General features: G+C 41.8%; 1 protein-coding gene across 7 annotated transcripts in view; it reads right to left on the bottom strand.

Moving 5' to 3' along the window:
• RAVER2 (ribonucleoprotein, PTB binding 2) overlaps positions 1–13528 on the bottom strand; it is a 55023-nt gene extending 41495 nt beyond the window's left edge. For 2 of the 7 annotated variants that reach the window (XM_030033507.2, XM_030033505.2), the window contains exons 1-2: positions 13279–13526; positions 2244–2310 (exon numbers count right to left, since the gene is read on the bottom strand). In XM_030033507.2, coding sequence (XP_029889367.1) covers positions 2244–2310; positions 13279–13452 — 241 coding nt within the window. In that variant the 5' untranslated portion in view covers positions 13453–13526. Of the gene's footprint in view, positions 1–2243; positions 2311–12379; positions 12439–13278 lie in introns of those variants that run through there. The other 5 variants (XM_030033504.2, XM_030033506.2, XM_041128081.1 and 2 more) reach the window with 5 other exon arrangements.
• Positions 13529–19735: the final 6207 nt, after the last annotated feature.

Below are 19735 nucleotides of genomic sequence, written 5' to 3'. Positions count from 1 at the left end.
CTGCCAACATTTTCTTTCATGCGTTAATAATCATCAGTTACAACAGTCTAAACAAGGATTTCTAATTAAAACATAAACATCCACAGGGTGTTTTAAAGCAAGTTCTGGTTTGTGACTATCTTGTAGCAGTTTATTATGCCAAGAAAAAGAAGCAAGTATAATCTTGGTGACATACACATAATATTTGAGATCTCTGTTTTGCTGTTCTAGTCAAATTCAATGTTATGCATCCTGCAAGCAATTAGTTTGTACTAACGTACAAACAATGCCTTTGCAGCGGGTTTTACAATCCGTCATAACCAAAGAGATATATCAGTGATCAGATGAAAATAAGATGGCGTGGAAATCAGCAACCTGGTTCTCAAAGAGATTAAAATGTGCCTGGGTAATCTACATTTTTTTGCTCCCCAGTATGCTGACACAGCATATTTCTCTAACAGGATACTATTTGGTATTCTAAGAATAGTTAAATAGAAGATATGGATAGAAGACATTTAAGTTTAAAAATACTGTTAGCTTTTTTAAGAGAAAAATGTTTTTTCCCCATGTTTTGAAGTTGTTTAGGGCTACTTCCCTGAGTTTATCATTAATCTGAAATTAGTTTTTGTAATCAAGTGAAAACTCAGGAGAATTTTTGAAAATCTGAGTGGAAACATCTACAGAGCTCTACAAAGTTCCAATTATGTCCATTAAACTAAAAAGTCATTAAATCTATCTAACAAAAAAAATAAAAACAATCCAACAAAAAAACACACAAAAAACCCCTCAATATAAATGGAGTTCCTTACACAAACAGTTCGCACTACAATACGTATGTCCATCTTTTGGCTGGATGACTGTTCTGTTCTGTCAGTACTTATTGGACAAGACAGAATAAATACACATAAACACCCAGAGACACAGTCAAAACCACTAGCAGAATGTTTGCTTTTTGCACAGCAAAACTAGTAACACCAAAATTATCTGCAATATAACGAACACGAGTAGGAAGAGCTTAGATGCTCAAGAACTCTGTTGACTGTATAGCAATGTGTTAAGATTCTGTGACTTTAGGGCCTCCAAACACAGTTTTAAAGCCTTCATGAATCTGGAGATAAAGTTATTTAATCTATCCAAATGAGAAGCCAAGAAAAAATAAACCACCTACAGTGTATTCCAGTCATGAAAAATTGCAGAGGTATGCAGTAAACCATACAAAAATTCACGTGAATAGGCAAAGTTTTTATATATATATATATACATACACACAAAGACACACATATGTATACGCTCTAAAACCAACACAAATACATACACAGTAAAAAACTAGTTATATACGAGAAGATCTAGATTAAATGAAAAAATTCATCCTCTTACTCTATCCAAGTATTTTCAACCATTTCCCTTCACACTGAAAACAGACATTCAGGCTATTGTTAGATAGCAGACTATAGCACCTCACACACAAGCTGGCCTTATTCCATATTCAGAAATCGAATTTGCAAGATAATGGGACAGTAAAGCACAAATTTTTGCTCCTTAGAGGCAGGTGTCAAGAAAACACCATTATCTTCACAAAATCCTGACAGAAATCTACCACAGCTACCACATTAAGATTTTGTCCTGGAAACCAAGGTTGCCTCAGGAGATAGCCCAGGCTGTGGGACCTATGCTGATTTGGAAGGAGAGGAACATGCAGAGAAATATTTGTCCATTTCTGTACCTCACAAGCACTAAAAATCCATGAACCCCCTATTTAGAGAATTAATTTGTAAATGGGAGATCACACTTAAATAATTCAGGATTTAATTCAGGACAACGTTTCCTTCAAAGACTTAAGTATTCCTTTAATAAATTGCTTCTGGCTTATATTACCTGACACAAATGCATCTGGAGCTAGGTACATTTTCCTCTGATCATGTCATAGGCACATGTGGTTTGTCCTAAGAGAGGCCTCAGCCTAGTTTTTCAAAGGAAATCAGAAAGTCAAGGTTAGCTTTATCCCAAAGAGACACTTGCTAAGGGAATACACCTGAGAGATACCATAGTGGACCAATCTACTTCTGGCTGACATCAGTAAAGTTTCCAACTCTCCACAGGCTTCAGTAGAAGGTGACAAACTATGCAGCCAAAAAAGGCACTGAGGGACAATCAAGCTATGTGACAGCAGAGAACTTGATGACATCATACGTGGCAGATGATGTTCCTCACTAGTTTAATTACAGAATTGAAATGTATGACACTGGAAGGTTTTAAGTTCTTACCTGTTCTTTTATTTCTGTCCACATAACAATACTTGATTTCATAATCTTTAAATAAGTCATGGATTTCCTGAAAGAGAAAAGTACAAGTAACATCAGATAAATAATTCACCAGGCCAAATAAGTGCATAATTCATCTTCATTTAGGGGAGAAAAAAAAAAAAACAACCAAAAAAAGCCAAAAAACCCACCCAACCAAAAAACTTTCCCAATAAACAGAAAAATCTCACCATAGAAACACTATCAAATATTTGTTTTTAAAAGAGCTCATTATACTACTGCATCAATGTTTTTATCTCATATACAAAATTGGCTTACTGCATTTGATTAACTTACTTTTCATTACATAAAGTCACATAAGCACAACAGCATGTCCTGTTGACTGTCTTTTGATAAAGATGAATAACATCACAGTTCATTAAATAGCAAAACCCCCACAATTTCTCCAAAGTACAGCTAGCATAGTTAGAATACCACACAGACAAGAAATACCAGCAACATCACATCATGCAGTTTACTGAGGGCAGGCAACGCTGTCATAAAATACAACAGTTGGTTTAGTTTCCTATAACTGCTCAAGTTCACTTTAACAGATTTTCATTCTTTTAATAATGAATATTCTTTCAACCAGCAGACAATTGTGCCCAGAATACCCCCTGGAAAGTATCTTCTATCAATTACTGCACAGATGCTCAATGAAGAATCAATCCCAAGAGCATTATTTGCTCCCACTAATTAATAGAGAGAGAACAGGGCTGTGGGAGGGGTGGGATAGGAGCAAGTGTAAGAGGTGTGTACCAGTGTTTGCTGTGGCTATTCCCCAACAAGAGCAAGGTGTATGCACATGCCCCACAAAACCCACAAACTATTACCAGTTCAGTGGTGAGAATGCAGACATGAACATTAACCATCCCCAAGAAGAAACCAGGAGTAGTAACATGGATATAAGTATTCTTTTACGTGGATAAGTCCCATAAACAATAGCGAAAGACCATCTCAGCAAGCAAAATAATCAACCAGCTTTGTCTAAAAGTTTAATTGCAAACAATTTCCAGTAGCCCAGTCTACTTGCCAGTTTGCTAATTCAATCTATATAGCCTAGAGGTTAATTGGGTTCTCTGTGACTGGTGTCAGGTGCATACCTTTTAGTCAAGCGAGCACCAATCTCTAGTTTCACTAGTTAACAGCTGTCAATTACTACATTAATAAAATATGGCAGCATTTCACAAGCTACCAGCCATCCTCTAATCAGATGCCATAAGGATGTGGTTTCAGAAAAGCAAAATACACCAGGCATAATTCAAAGATTCAGGTCAGGTAGGCAATTTGACTGTGAACATCTCTCTAACGAGAATTAGACGGTGGTTCATTCTCAGTCACGGGAGACTGAGAAGACACTCTCCGCACAGTTTTGTACAGCTCAGCTGTATTGTGGCACTGAAGACTCTAAAGAAGTTATTTCTGTCCCACTTAGAAAAAGCGGGACATATTTACCTTTTTTATTTCCTATATTATTTTACAAGAGTAACACTGAAAGCTTTATATGATGATTAAGTAGCAGGAAATACTATTTCAAACAGCTCTGAACACTCTTTTGAAAGCTGTCTGTGAATCAGATGATTCCACATGATTTCCCAGTTAACTGCTTGAAACTTTAATTGAGAGGGAAAACAGCCTGTATTGAACGTATCTTTGTGGGATAATTATGAGGTCTCATGTAAAAAATGATGAGAGCAGAAGGAAGATTTAAAATGAAAACCTAATTTAAGCAAAGTAGTTTTAGTAAAGATTTTAACACCGATTTCCACAGGTTGTTGCAAACACTGCCAGGTTTGTGCAATGGGCTCTTCCAGGAAGGTGCTTGTTCTTGTGCTTTCATGGCCCCCAATAGCAGGTCTGAGACCTCTACCTATGGAATTGGGTTTGTGTAGTATTTCACTGAAAGCATTTTTCACATAAAGACCATTTGTGACAATTTACAAAAACAAAACACACCACGCCAGCTCTTAAGCAAATGTATACTCCTTTAAATTAAACAGATACCTAGGTATCTGTGTACATTAGACTAAGATTCTTCATAATATTTTCAGAATTACAAAGCCGGCTTTTGAACTCAGGCACTTCTCTAAACTTTACCTTCAACATCTTTGAACACTTAGCTCCGTTAGAAAAGAACGAACGCTACCATTTAAATGTTGGGAGTAGAAACTGTTAACAACAGCTCAGAACAGAACTGTCAGGGAAAGCAACAAGAATCCTTTACTTGCTGTTCCTAACCAGGTTCAGCTGTGCACCAAGCACTGAACATAGTTGGTCCCTTTGGTGCAAGCAGTTACCCAGTATTTGGGCCAGGAAGGAGTGTTTACTCCGGGAGGAGAAACGGGTCATCCAAGTCAGGTGTATTCTCTGGCCCGAGCCTATTAAACTTGCAAGGAATGTAAGCAGAGGGCTGTTTCCCTGAGCACAGCAGAAACAAACAGCCGCAGTTCGTTTCCCGTTCCCAACCTCCCAGCAGCCCGCCGGCTCATGCACCCGGGGAGCCCAGCCTCTGCACCCCCCAGCCCAGCTACGCCAGACCTCTCCCCAGGTCAGGGCCTACTGCCACCACCGCACACACCCACAGAGAAGTCGTCAAGCCCCTACCCACACTCTGCAGGAGGAAAACCGAATTTTGCCCTCCCCGGGTTAGCCTCACCACGGTACTGCCTTGTGCTGGGCAGCCACGCGAGAAAGGCAACGCAAGCACTCACCATTTATCATCACATAAGGTTTAGCAAAGCAATAGTAATAAACCCTGTGGTGGTACCACACGCGAGCACTGGCTGCCATCCCCAGCGCCACCACTTGGCCCATGCTTACAATATCCACATCCAAACCACCTGTTGGGCAAGCCAGGCCACTGTTAGTATTTTTTCCACATAACTTTTACAAAACTGCCTCTCCCAAAGGATTTTTTCCTCTTTTATAAATGAATGAATCTACTAGCCTAAAAAAAAGTGACTGACAATTACCATAATAATCATGATTTAACTGCGTCATATTAAGTCTAAACAAAATGGCAACATCCACTAACATGCTGAAGGTCTAGCTGCCAGGAGTGTCAACACGCTGAACATCAGGCTAGATTATGGTATTTTGACAACAAAAACTGTAAGCAGTTATAAAGCTATCTGGCAGTCATACAGCAGTCATGGATCCTGAGAAGTTTCCAACACAAACGCTGTTTATAGTGGTGCCTATCTTGGTCCTTAATTATTGCACTCCTAGGATCAACTCGTAGCTGGCTCCTGAACCAGATGTAAAACTCGGCACCAACTCTTGGGCACCGAGGTGTGTTTGTACGTGAGCAAAGTCCATGCCAGGCAGCTCCTGGGGGATGTGTCCCTGGTCAAAGCAAGGATGACACGTACCGCAGAAACGGAGAGGAGAGAAAACAGAGGACAGACCTTGCTCAGAGTAACAGCAGTTGCATAAACGCATGGGCCATGCCAGCAGCTCCTAACTGAACATCTTGGAACAGAAATGTAACCAATAATGCTTAGCTACTATACAGACCCTTAAACTTTCAAAGTTCTTAAAAGCAGACCTTGAAAGCTATTTCATCTTATCAGCAGTAAAAATTAAAATCCTAACTAGAAAATAATCAGTTCATCATTTAAAATTAGCAGAAAAAAGCAAACCCAAATATATTAAAGGGAGTTGAAGAGAAACCACTAGTAAATACAGGCTGAATATACTTTTAAAATGTATTATTTACTACTATAAGAAATGTGGTCTTGAAATACTTCAGTTCTTGGCCTGTCCTGTCTTGCCTTGGGTAGAAAAACTGGCAACATGAGTTTTTACCACATACTATCAATTTGAAATTTGCATCTCTCAAATGGAAAGAATGCCTTCCCTAGAGAGGATCTGTCTTTATGCTTTATTACCTGCATTGTTTTAAACACAAACAAGAAAGGGAGTCATTAGGGGGCACATTTGTCTTATTTATCAAATTAGTAAAGTTCAATGTATTATTTCTAATAAAGTCAGCTTTTCATACCCAGGATCTCATAGCGCAAGAAAAGAAATATGCAAGAAATACTCAGTCGTCACCTGGAACAATATACCATGTATATAAAGCCTACAGCACTCTAAACCCAAGTATTTTTCTCTCTCTAGATGTAATACTGAAATGTGTTATTCTGGCAACAAAAATATTTAACAATTATAATGGTGCCTGGCCAGATTTCTACAGTAAGCTTTAGTGGAGTTTCCAATATAAACACTGTACAAGCCTGGTCTATAACTTCACTCTCAGTAAGTAGCTGAAGGCCTAAACTTCACACGCATATTCTTGAAACGGACTCAATTATGTTTTAAGTAGTTGAACTAAATAACATGTTTGGCTAACCAAGAAGTTTTAAATCATCTCATAACTAAAAAAGACTTTGTTTTCATTTGTGCAGGTGGAGCAGGAAAGAGGAGGACTTCTCAGGAAAAAGCTTTACATTTACAAATGATATAATGGGATGTTCATTTAATTCAAATTTCAGACCACTGAATCTTTGAGTTCATGACACGATACATGGATTTCACTGCAGATGTTAAAAAAAAAAAAGTCTGCTGTGGAAAAAAAAAAAAGGTAGTAAGCAAGAGAAGATCAACACAGTTTAAAATAATAATCTGTTACTGAGGGAAAATCCCAGAGACTCTGTTGGAGAGTAAGAAGTGGAGTATATAGCACCAACACGAGGGTTAGATAACAAAGCACAAGGACTGATGCAAAGTGCAATTTCAAACATCTCCTGTCTACTAATGACTACAGAGGTTGAAATGGTGAAATTGACTGCCTTGCTCCTAACAAGCAAAATTTCAGACAAAGATTGGGCTCACCATACCGTATAGTATGTTCTCTTTGACAAATTTTCAAATTTTTTTCAATGTTGCATTAAAGAAAGTTCTTAGATGAGCAATGGCTGTAGGATCAAGTCTAAGACGTGTAGCAGATGTCTACCTGCCCAGGCATCCAGCAACAGTGAACACAGAGGTGTGCCCTAAAGCTTTTGCCCAGCACAGTCCCTCTTCACTTCCATCAACAGTCACAAACTATGAAACCTGAAATAAAATCAAGCCTGTAACTTTAAGCCATAAATTGCCTTTGGGGCAAACCTTTTTGTTTGAGAACTGACTCTCACTTTTATAAGGTCACACCCTCCAAAGATCTTTAGTAAAGTAATATAAAAAAAACATTAAGACAGAAGAACAACAGTTTCTCAATAAACTTATGATGGACATGGAATGAAAAACATATTTCTCTGATCTTCCAGAGACATGTTAGTGTGTTGGTAAGAGGAACACTGTGGGACCGGAAACGAATTTCATCATCCTGGGTATACTGGGTGGTATGCAAGCTAAATGAAAGATGAAAAAGACATGGAAGAGGTACCATGAGAGAGCAAGAGCACAAAGCAAAAGAAAAGCAATAAAGAAAATCAAAAAGCACGTACATCCTAAGGCATGAGAGCTACTCACTATCCAGCAAGTATGCCTTTCACGTTCAGTCAGTGTGACGGAGGACTGACTAAAACACAAAGGCCCCTTCTACTTAAAGGTCTTGCATACAACAGATGGGGAGAGAGTACTTCCTGAAATCGTCACAGTTCATTAAAGGCTTTCGATCAAAAAGGAACAAGGAAAAATTGCGGCTAATCCAGGGAGAAAGAAGGAAAAAACCCAACCAACCCCACCAGAAATAGCATCGTGGTAAGTAGCGATTTGTCTTTTGATCAGCAACAGACACCAGTGAAAAAAACTGGATGGGTACATCAGGTCCCAAAACACAAAATCAATCCCTATCCCAGGTGGACTGCACCAGTTTCTCATCAACACCTAAACGTTTCGTCTTTCTTTAGATTCTGTCGTGCACAAAGAACTACTACAGGGTATTAAAATAATTAATCAGCCCTACTTTACTTCATGTCCTACATTAAAGTAGAACAAACCCTCTGCAAGATTTATTTTCTAGCCTCAGATGTTAAAGAACAGCAGAAATGTGATTGTAATATGGCGGCATTTAAAGATAATCAAGCACAGATCAAAAAACGGTTGAAAGCAAGTGCATCTTCCACAGCACTGGCTTCTTAGCTACAAGGAGGGGAATCAAAAAGTGAACAGCCCTGGTTGGTCAGCTAATCTTAGCAGTGAAGACTGGAGATTTTGCCACAAATCTCGGGAATGATTAGCAAGAAAGATACCCAAGGTCTATTCTTCCTAACAGCAACTCCACGGGATACAAACCAGTATGCCAGGGTACCAGACCGCTGATTATGTCACAGTTATGAGCCGCTGCTCCTATGGAAGTTAATCAGACATAAATAAGGAACCACTAACAGTGAAAAAACAATGACTTGGGGGAAATCAGAAACAATTCTTCTAATCCATTGGTGTAATTACAAAAACCAAAACAAACAGAAGCTGACTTGCCATATAACACTCTAGCAAAATAAAACTTCCCATTCAGTAAGGTACAACTTCACTTACACTCTGGTCATCCTGAAATTCTTGGCATCTCTTTACCAGTAAAGGAGAGAATTTGTTGTTGTTTCCTTCCCTCCCTCTGCCCAGAGCAGTCGTCCTGCCTCCCAGAGCACCCAGAGCAGTTTTACGATAGTTCCAAGGACCTTCAATTTGCAATGCATGCCTTTGAACACTGCACTTTCAACATTGTCTACAATTGTCTTCCTTGCTGTTGAAATGGATTAGTTGATTCATCTCTGATGGTTCGGGGAGATGCACACACAACAAGGCAATCACAAGAGACATCCAACGAAGAGATTGCTAATTCATTGCCAAGCGCTGACCAGAATAAAATGAACAACTACAACCAAGCTTGCCTTTAAGTCTCTTTGCAAAGTTTCTTGATACAAACATCAGTCTTACCACAACACTGCATCAGAGGATATTAATGCTAACAAGAACAGACCCACTATCTGACATTTTTCAAAAAGACCGACACCAATGGGACAATCTTGCCTGTCTTACTGTAAAACATCACACATGACTGCCCTGCTAGGATTTCTTGAATCCTGCTTATGGCCCTTCACCCTAACGAAGCCATAAAATGATTACTCTTACAAGAAGAATTGCAAGTTAGAGGAGTATGTTCTGCAAAGGCTGCAGGAGGAGAGAGGATCGCTGCTCTGGAGAGCGCGTCCTGTACGTGAAGGCTGCTATGCAGTGCAACGTTCTCGATGCAAGCAGCAAAGCTCCACAGAGAAACAGGAAAGCCTGTTGTGACCCTCCGTGCAGCCTGGTCCACAGTCGGTACTGAATTCTCTTTTTAAGCCAGTAGTCACTGCTACAGTATTACCTCAAAATCTGAAGTACATTCAGAATAACACCTAGGGGTCCCATATTCTCAGTGCATGGTGTGTTACCAGATCACACCTCTCCAAAAGCTTCAGAGCAAGAAGATCAGATTCAGAGGAGAAGGAATGCCCCCCAAGTAGAACAAAATACCAAGCAGATTTTTAATACAGTTTCCATATAGCCACAGTGATAGAAAAACATCAGATTGAGGGAGGGAGGGAGGGAAAACACAACATTAGTTAAGACAGGAGTTGATCTGGTAAGCTGTTTTACTCACAACACTGACCCAACTAACAGGAATTGGTCAGGAACAAGTGCATTTCTATCTAATTTTATAGGTTCAGCAATCTAAAAAGTAACAAGAATATAGCTGTACAGATATCAACGGTGCTTCATCTCAAGATTTAGGGAAGTCACAGCAACGGTGTATGTCGCACTACACGTTTGATAACGTCCACAGTTCAGGTACTGTGCTGGAGGAATCAGAAGAGGATAAATATGGGGAACGAACTGGCAACTCTAGAAGACTTCACCGCAACAGGTCAGTACAAAATTGACTGACTTGCCAACTAAACAGTAAATGGAGACTTTGCCTTCAAGAACAGTGGAAGTGCTAATAAAAATGTTTACCGCCTATCTGTCACAAAAACACCTTTCTCCATGGCTGTAGTGATAGAATTGCTTGAAGAAATACTAATCCTGCAAGTACATATTTGCAGGTTGAGCTATAAAGCCCAATGCAGAAAGAATCTTCTTGACATAATTTTGTCTTAATTTCCTCCCCCTTTGGATTTGTTTCATACTGACACTCAATGAAGAAAGCTCGTAAGGGAATGCTGACTTACTTGGTGTGACAGACTGCAAAGTGCTTTCTTCAGGCCGTCCTTCCTTCTGAAAGCAGGCTCTGGATTTCCTTAAGAACACAGATGTTGCCAAATGCATTTAGAGAGAAATCCCACTTGCCAAGATTCAAACGTGGGCAACGTTTGCCCCTTAACAATAGCCACCAAGCACCTAAAGTGCTGAATGCTTCTGACACATAAAGATCCCTGTTTGTTTGGTTGCTAAGACTACCAACCCGTGGTACAATGTTTTTGGTTCAGAAACTTCATAGCTAGGTACGTTTCTTCTGTGGCCTCATGAGTATTTTTTTTTTTTTTAATTCAGTTTAACACAGGTGGAACTCCAAAGGTAATAGAAGATTACAAGTACAATAATAAATAAATAAAGTTAATATGTAGCTACAACTGGCAGAGGAAAATACTTGTTACCTAATTTCACCTGAAAAAGTTGGGAGTTTTGTTCTCGTTTTGAAGATGATGAACCTTCTGACAAAACTGAACATCTCCATCAATCTATATCAGCAGAAGAGCCATTTCTCACTTGAAAACTGTTTTGGTAAATCTTGGCCTCACTCTTCGCATGATAACAATGAATGATAGCAAACCCAACACCCCAATGATTGGAGATGAATAATGACATTTATGAAAACCTATTTGAGAAGACTTTGCTGCATTTTAATGATGTTCATCTCTTTCTTGATGGTCAATAAATTAGCCAGGTTAGCTATAGTTTATCTGATTTTACTTGGCTAACCAATCATTTCAAGAAGAAAACAGCGGACAAAACACCTCTGCACAGCGTTTACCAAGGGTGTTAATTTGAAATAAGAAATGTGAAGTTTCATGGTAGTTTTTGGAAATGCATGACAGCCAAATGCACAGGTGTACTGAACATGCCTGACCACAAACATACTTCTCCTTTCCAAAACTGCTCCAGGCCAGAAACTTCCTCTCTACAGCACGACTATTCGCCTTTACATGCCAACACCAATAGCTCAACAATGTTAAAAATCAAAATTACATCTTTTGAAACTGTATTTCAGGACCTGTACATGGTGGTACTGTTCTAGCCTAGTAACGGGAGAACATTAGAACCTTGCATATGGAGAAAAAGGCACCCAAGTGCTACTTTTACATCATCAAAACCAAATGGCGAACTTCCAAGATACTGCGTGGCTGCCAAATTGGACCTTAACGCTAGCATTCCTTGTCTGACCAAGAAACACCAAACTTGATGGCTTCCATATAGGCGAGATGGGCTTCTAACCAGTCCACATGTGAATTCACGAAGTACCTGCTGTGTGCAACAGGAGCAAGTAACACAACTGTTCCAAGTGTCAGACAAAGTGATCCCGCTCTGGCTATCCACAGCAAGCATCTTGCGATATGCCAGTAAGCCCTCTCTGTCAACACAGTCACGCGAGATGGCTTCTTGAAGAGACGATGAAGATTAGCAGGGTTTTCCAAGTTGTGAGTTTGCTATTGATTAGGTCATTAGGTTGCTATAAATAGAGGTGAGGCTGTGTGTGTAAAACATCATGCAGGACCATAGCAAAACTGTCATATCTAAAATTCTAACTACCTACAATCACAGTACAGCACGGCCAAACAGACCGAAAGGCACCACGTGAGAACAAAACATGAAGTGCAGTGGCAAGCAAGCTCTGTACTCTGGATCAAATTACACTGATCGCTGAAAAGATTCTAAGATGAATGGTCCCTTTCTACCGGAGTTACGGAGAAAATGATAGTCTACACATGCTGCACTCACCCGCAGGTAGCAAAATTGCCTGTCCTTTAGAAAAAGAGGGGAAGAGACACAATGAGTGGTTTAGAACAAAAGTTGTAATTACATTCTTTTATACTTGTGCATCAAGTTGAATATTTGGAGCCGGTAAAGATCTGGTAAGTGACTGTGCAATTAAATCACCTCAAAATCTGACTCACATGCATCAGGTTTAAGAGTTCACCCATTTTCTCCTCCGAAGCGCAGTAGTTTGAGCGGAATTTTCCTAAACCACCAACAGATTGCGGAAAACCACTTTCACTGACTACGCGCAGCTCACCTCAGGAGGAAAAAAAGAAAACGAACCCCAAGCCCAGGCTCGAAGCTTCTCAGCTTTACTTTTACACAGAAACTGGACGTGTTGCGGGACCGTGAAGCCACCCTACCTGTCCGACGCAGGTGCCACCTCACGGGTACGGCTAACGGGCCACACGCCGGCCGTCGCTTCCCTTCAGCAGCGGTCACACGAGTGCCGCCATGACCCCACTCATCACCCTTGCCGACTTGCGCACCTCGCTGCCGGCGTACCAAAAAAAAAAAAAAAAAAAAAAAAGCGCTGCCCCTCACAGCCAGCCAGCCCCCTGCCCGCCTTTGCCCCGGGCCGGGGGCTGCTCCCTCACGCCCGACGCCGGCTCCCCACAGGCGGGCAGGTAAGGGCGGGCGCCAGCCCGAAGCAGCCGCGGAGCCGTGCCCTGCCAGCCCGGCGTCGCCCCCCGCGGAGGAGGGCGGCAGTTCCCGCCGCGGGGGTTGGGGGGGGGGGGGAGGACGAACTGGAGCCGCTCTCCGCAGGCACGGCGGCTACCGGCGGTAACAAAGCCAGCTGCCAAAGAAGGCGTCGGGAGGAGAAGCCCCGGCGGCGGGGAGGGAAGGCAAGCCGCCGCCCCCGAACTCCCCCGGGAGACGGCGGCAAACGCGGGCCGCCGGGCAGCCCGGCAACCTCCCTCACAGCCGGCCCTGGGGAGCGGCTCTCCCGGGAACGGGCCCCCGGGCACGGCCCGCCTGAGGCGCCGGCGGGAGCCCGCCACGCCGCCGGCCGCCTGAGGGGAGGCGGCGGCCGTACCTGGCTGCTGCTTTCGGCCGGCAGGTTCCTCAGCAGGATCTTACGCCTGTTGCTCAGCTCCCGCCGGGTGCTCGCCAGGCGCCTCGCCACCTCCTCGGGGCCCAGCGGCAGCGGCCGAACCCCCCGCGGCGGTTCCGCGGGCAGCTCCGCGCCGCGTTCGGCTGCTGCCGCCATCTTGCAGAGCGAACGGGGCGGCGGGGGGGGAGCCGCCGCGGCGGTGGGCGGGCGGGCAGCGGGGGAGCCGCGGGGCACGGCACGGAACGGAACGGCACGGCCCGCCGGCGGGGCGCGGGGAGCCGAGCCGCGCCAGGCCCCGCCGCGCTCCCCGCCCCCGGCCCGCCCCGCTGAGTGGCCTCGCCCGCCGCCCTCTCTCCTCACGGCGGGGGGGGGGGGGGGGGCTAAAAGCTGCGGAGCCCCGCGGAGCTTCGTGAAGGGGCAGGCGGGCTCAGCCTCCCCGTCGGCCCCAGAGGGGTGCTCCGACCCCGGCCCGGTGCCGCACAAAGGGGGTGAAGGGGGGGCACAGATCCCCCCGCGAGGGGAGAAGGACGACGGGGGGTAGAGGGGGGGAAGCAGGGAAAACTCGAGCGGAGCTCGGTCGTGCCCATAACGGCCTCAGGCTGCGAACCTGTTGGGGGTGCGTGGGGATAAACGGGGATCAGAGGGTGAGTTTCATCCCCGCAGTAACGTATCTCCAGTCAGATTTTAGGGAAGGTCGTTTGGGGCTCCGTTAGGAGGGCGGTCACCCCAAGAGCCGCTGTGGGGGCAGCGCCTCAAGGAGGCCAAGGCCTGGACGCCGGCCCTCTCTTTCACTGAGGCACGACGTGGCTCATCGCACCCAGAAGGTATCGTTTCCCCAAAGCCCCGCTCCCGATACCTTCCTTAGGTACAAGTCCACCCGGAGAGACCGCGATGCAGAACGACAACAAAATAAAGCCGATCTCCAGTGAACCCAAACGCTCCGTCGGAGGTTAGCAGGCATGATGGCCCAAGATGATCTCGTTCTAATTATATTCTTCATCAGAAACATTCCAAACAAATTACAAAGCGCCCAAATGGGTAAACCAACGCCTGGGTGCTGCGCTTGCAGCAAGTCACCCTCTTCTGGCAAAGCACCGTGTAATGGTGGATGGGCAGGCACAGGGCTCGCGACTGCCATGCGAAGAAAAGGAACACAACATCCCGATAGAAGGAAAGTATTTCTGGGAGTCACTATAAAAGAAATTTTCCCTTCTACGAAGCCTCCATCCATAAAAATGTTTCACTCTTGTTAGCACTTACTTTAAAAAAAACGAAATAGGTTGTTCTCTTGGAAAATTCATTTCTCCTTAGCATAGTTACTTGCAATGTCATTTGCAACGCAGTAAATTTAGCTCTGAACGTTGTCATCATTGCTATAAATGAATGAAGAATAATTTCAATATTTGTATCCATTTTTAGTTATGAGGCTGACCACAAAGAACAGGCAAAAGAAAATCCAAACCTGAAAAACAGTGGTCTTCTTAAAAAGGAAATTGGAAACACACTTTGAGTTACATTGGGTATATGTGACTAAGTTTTTATCAAGAAAATCTAATTCTGGATGATAATTCTTGACTAGGTTTAAAGTGCCATTTTAGAGAGAGGATTACCAGTTACAGAAACCACCCCCCCCACCCCGCCTAAATAACGATAGTGTTTTTAGAAATTGCTTTAGTCCAAACCAAAGTTAGCAAGTTAAGACTACAAAGAATCTTGGACCTTCATTACTAAAATTAATTTTAAAACTACTGAGCAAACAATAATCAAAGTACTTTTTGTTCTTTTTGGTGTATTATAAAAAAAATTTGTCAGGGCTGACAAGCTTCTTTTCAAGCCCTGTTCAAGGGCTTCCTTTTCCCTACATTTTTTTAAGCAGATAATGTTCCTCCTCCTTCAGCATTTGCATTCTGTTTAATGAATTTTTGGAAATCAGAGGTGTGAAGGACGTTTGTAAATGGTTCATCTATTTGTCACGGGAGAATTTGAGAACTGCCAAGTTCAGCCTGTCAGGACAGGCTGTCAGAACAGTATTAGCTTAGCCTTCATACTTAAACCAAGAAGCAGGAAAAACTATTATAACAAATTATTAGTGTGAGATCTGATCTAAAGAAAATTTCCTATTCTTAGAAAAACAAGATTTTCATAGGCCACCATTCTTTGAGGAATGTAAGTAAAAATAAGTACATACGTGCTATTTTTTCAGGTTTCAGATGAAGATTTGCATTTTAAAACTATGAAATACTTTTTCCAGCACAAGCTGTGAGGTATAGGCTTCTTAAGTCCTAAGGATTTACAAAGTAATAATCGTACTACCTATAAAATTATCCTTAGAAAAGATAAAAAAAATTATGAGGGAAAAGTCTGCTAGTGACTATTTACAAACTGATTTTCAGGTCAAGCTATGAAATTGAAGTAAGGATACTAAATACTGTCTCCTCAAAACCTATCCAAAGCATATAATAGATTATGTGATGTAAATTATTCTGGGACCATGAAGAAGATTGCTCTGTTAAGAATACTGAAACACGTAACTATCTCCTCAGAAATAATTACCAGATTAAGCTATTACAGTAGAACTACAGATCTGCTCAAACACTATACAGTTTGGTGAAGCTAATGAAGTAGTGAAAGCAAAGTGATTAATTATACCATTAATTTTTCCAGTTTGAAGGTGGACAGTCTGGCTCACCTGTATGCTACTGATAATTAATCCTACCTATAGCAATTACCTTCTCAAAAGCTGCCTGCCTTTTTTTTTTTTCTTTTGATAGGCTGCAGGTGTATCTGAATGGAAGTCATTAAAAGTTAAAGTGGATTGCTAAAAGAAATAGTTCAGAAATGAATAGTTTTATATTAATGGCAAAACCAAAACTACTGCAGTGTTTATTGTAAATAGTTCCAGAGAAATGTAAGCATTTTTCTTGCTTAGGGATACATATTTAAAAGATTTTATTTTGTAGGTAAACGTATTCATCTTTTTCTCCGTCCCCCCCCCAGTGCTCACATTCCATTCTGTATACAGATAGTTGATATTGCACAGATAGATGAAGGAATTGCCTGCACTAAAAGGCAACTATGAGGTGCTGTGGGAAGAGAGCAGGAAAGATCCAAGCTATTGCCAATGTCCGTGGAGGCGGTCCGTCAAAATGAACAAGGAGGTAGGCCACGTATCACCTCCTAAGACAACCAAAATCAGCCAAAAGGGCGTCAGCACCAAGAACCAATCTGACCTGAGGAAATATTCCCTCTGGAGCCCAAATGTCATCCCTGTTTTGAGCTACAGTACACCCTCAAGCAGGTACCTGGAGAATTATAATTTTAAATAAAAGAACAATCAAAATTAGGCACCGAAAAAGTAAAACACTGGAGTCCCTTGGAGCCCCCACAGAGCACCAGTGGGCACATTAATAGAGTGTAGAGGTTGTGCGAGCCAACAATCCAGCCTCCTTGGAACCTCCACAAACATATCAGTGCATTAGATGTGCAGGTCTCTCATTTGACAAGTTAATCTTCTGCCTTCAGGAATTGTCCCATTTTACCATACAGTTTCTGCCAGAAGTACCAAAACCCTGGGCTGGTAGCACAGGTTACTAAAGCCAGCGCTCCTTCAGGTCAGCCATTACTGCTCTCAGCTGTGTTCTCTAACTGCTAACTACTTTGTAACAGTGAAAATAAATTGTGTAAGCTCGAGTAGTCCTTGCTAACCCAGGCTGTGAGAAGTGATGCAGGTTAGGGAACCCACTTGCAAGCCTCTGTGCTTCTCTACAGGAGTGGGAAACATCTTCAGGAAGATGCTGAGATAGTGCAACTCAGGATGAACTGCAAGTGGTAACAGTCTCCACCCAGCTGTACCCAGGAGAGGAAGAAGACAGCGAGCCAACACATGTATGTATCTTCCTTAAATAATTTCATCTTGTTGATTACAGACCATCCATCTATATGCAGACATTGTATGCATATGTTTGTATGAGTATTCTGTTACTCACTTCATGTTGCTTTCAAAACAAAGCCCTACACATTTATGCTTTGCACTCTGAACAGTCCAGTCTTCTAATGCACTTGAAACATTATGTTTCAAAATTGCTGCAAAAGCAAAAAGCACTATTTAAAAAATAGCAGAAAAGTATAGTGATCTGCAAATGTAACTTTGGTTGCACTGCTGACTTCATGCTATTATACAGATAAGACACTTTGCGGTAATTTAATTTAGTTCACTAAATTCCTTTTTAATTAAGAGTAATGTATCCATCCACAGCAGTTGCTGTAGCTCTTCTGAGAGCTGAAGATTAATTTACCCATGCTTCTGCAGCTTTGAAGTATCATAAGCCATATATATTTTTTTATTTTTATGGGATGAGAGTGTTAAAACAGAATTGTGTCACAAACAGTCTTTCTGAATTAAAGATGCTCTCAGGCATAATTGTCCATGTTCAAAAGTACAAACAAGTTCAGATCTGTGCAGATAAAATAAAAGCCAAGATTTAGAACATCTGCTGCATCTCGAAGACCCATCTGATGTTCCCAGGTATACAAGAGTGTATCTGTGAGCTCTTTAGATAAGTGATTTCTTATATGAAAGAGAAATCTAAACAATTTTCTAAAACCTGAAACCATGCAATTGGTATGTTTCCTGCAATGAGGGTGTGGAATGCATCAGTTGCTGCAAATTCGATGCTTTCATAAAAATCCCTGATTGCTAGCACCGCTTCATGTGAACGAAGTGAAAACAATACCCTTCTCTTTAGTCTATATTATGCCCACTGTTTCAAGCTCTAGCTGCTCCTTTTGTTTCATTGGAAAACTGAAATTTTGAAACCAAAAGATGTAGATTCAGTTGTCAACACCAGTAATTAGTTGTGATGATTCTAGATGCTCAGTTGTTTATCTTGCAGATGCATCTTGCCTCCAAAATATACCAGAGGTGCCAAAAGAAGTTCTTTCATCATTTTTCGAACAAATTTAAATACATTCTGTGTTCTCAGTGTACCATTCCGTAGTGCAGTAACAGTGAGGATCATTAAGAAACAAATGGAAGTTCATATCAGATTACCAACCTAGAAGAGCACAGTGAGCAACTGATACCTCCAGTATTCTGATGAAGCAAAAACTTCGTAACCCCTCTCTGCAGCTACTGCGTAGTCTCAGGCTTCACTTATTCTGCAGGGTTACAATTTACTAATTAACCATTAGAATAACTCAGCACATCTAGACTGCAATTTTGTTGAGATGGGTATTGTGACATGGCAAGTCCTCCCAATTAACTGCTAAGCTCGTTTTAACATCAGAGATACTTTGATTAATGTTTCATTCTCCAGGCACTTAGGAATTGCAGTAATATAGGATCAGGCTTCAGGTCCATCAAATCACATCCCAGCAGTGCCCATCTCGTCGAAGAGATGCCAGATGGGCAACAGATTGCTTCAGAGACCACAACAGCCACATGCTTCATTCAGAGTTGCATTGCCAATAAACAGTTATTTTCACTTTGCTCACACTCCTTTGCGGGAGCCTTATATGTACTGTACATAGCTCACATTCACTGGGATATGTCAGGTACTGCTGTGTATGACCAAAAATGGCATGTTTCTTTACTCCTGAAACGTTCTTCCATACAGACACAAAAACACTTTAAGTGACTTTGCCCACAGCTGAACATTTTCTTTTTAAGTGGAACCTGATAGCTATTAAACTTGGTGTAACACTGTTCCTAAGTGTGTTAGGAATGATGGATTATCTCAGTAACAGGCTGGTTAGCAACTTCTCCTCAGTTTCCATTCTGTAACACAATGGTCTGCAAATGAACAGTAAAAAGATAAAAGAAGTAAGAGCTATAACTTACAAAGCGAGTAACTATTCTGAGGAGAAATCATTACACTGAAAAGTAATGTAATAGTCTATTTTGGGAATCGTGGTCTTTGCAGTAGAATTTATAACCTTTGTTGCCTAATGCATATCGTTAGCAAATCCATGTGAAGGTTATATTTAAAGACAGCAAAAAGAGAGTAAATCTCAAAACGAACCACCACAAAACAAGTACAGCTTCTTGAATAATAACTGAGAACAAAAGAAGATAAGATCAAACAAATATTCTAAGTACAGTCCTCTTCAATAAATGGCCCTAAAGGCCAATATATTCACAGGGGAACCTCAGCAAAACTATCTTCTAAAACAATGCCTTGCCTGCTTTAAATCACCATTCTTCCCTGCGTAGGCTTTATTTTTCCTCATTCAGAGTCAACTTCAAATTTAGTAATAACTTATTGGCAGAAAGTACATTTTGGCAATTTTAGTATTAAAAAAAAATGTTCCTTGGGTTTCTAGCAAAAGCAGGTACATCCCCACATTCCTACACAGAGTATTTTTATTGGCTAACCTGCTAAAGTGCTGCAAATTGTAGTTTCAAATCATTCAGTCTCAGATTCTTTATAAGGGCCTACTT

This window comes from Aquila chrysaetos, chromosome 12 (assembly GCF_900496995.4).
Source record: "Aquila chrysaetos chrysaetos chromosome 12, bAquChr1.4, whole genome shotgun sequence".
NCBI classification, from domain to species: domain Eukaryota; kingdom Metazoa; phylum Chordata; class Aves; order Accipitriformes; family Accipitridae; genus Aquila; species Aquila chrysaetos.
This window is presented reverse-complemented; position numbering and strand designations above follow the sequence as displayed.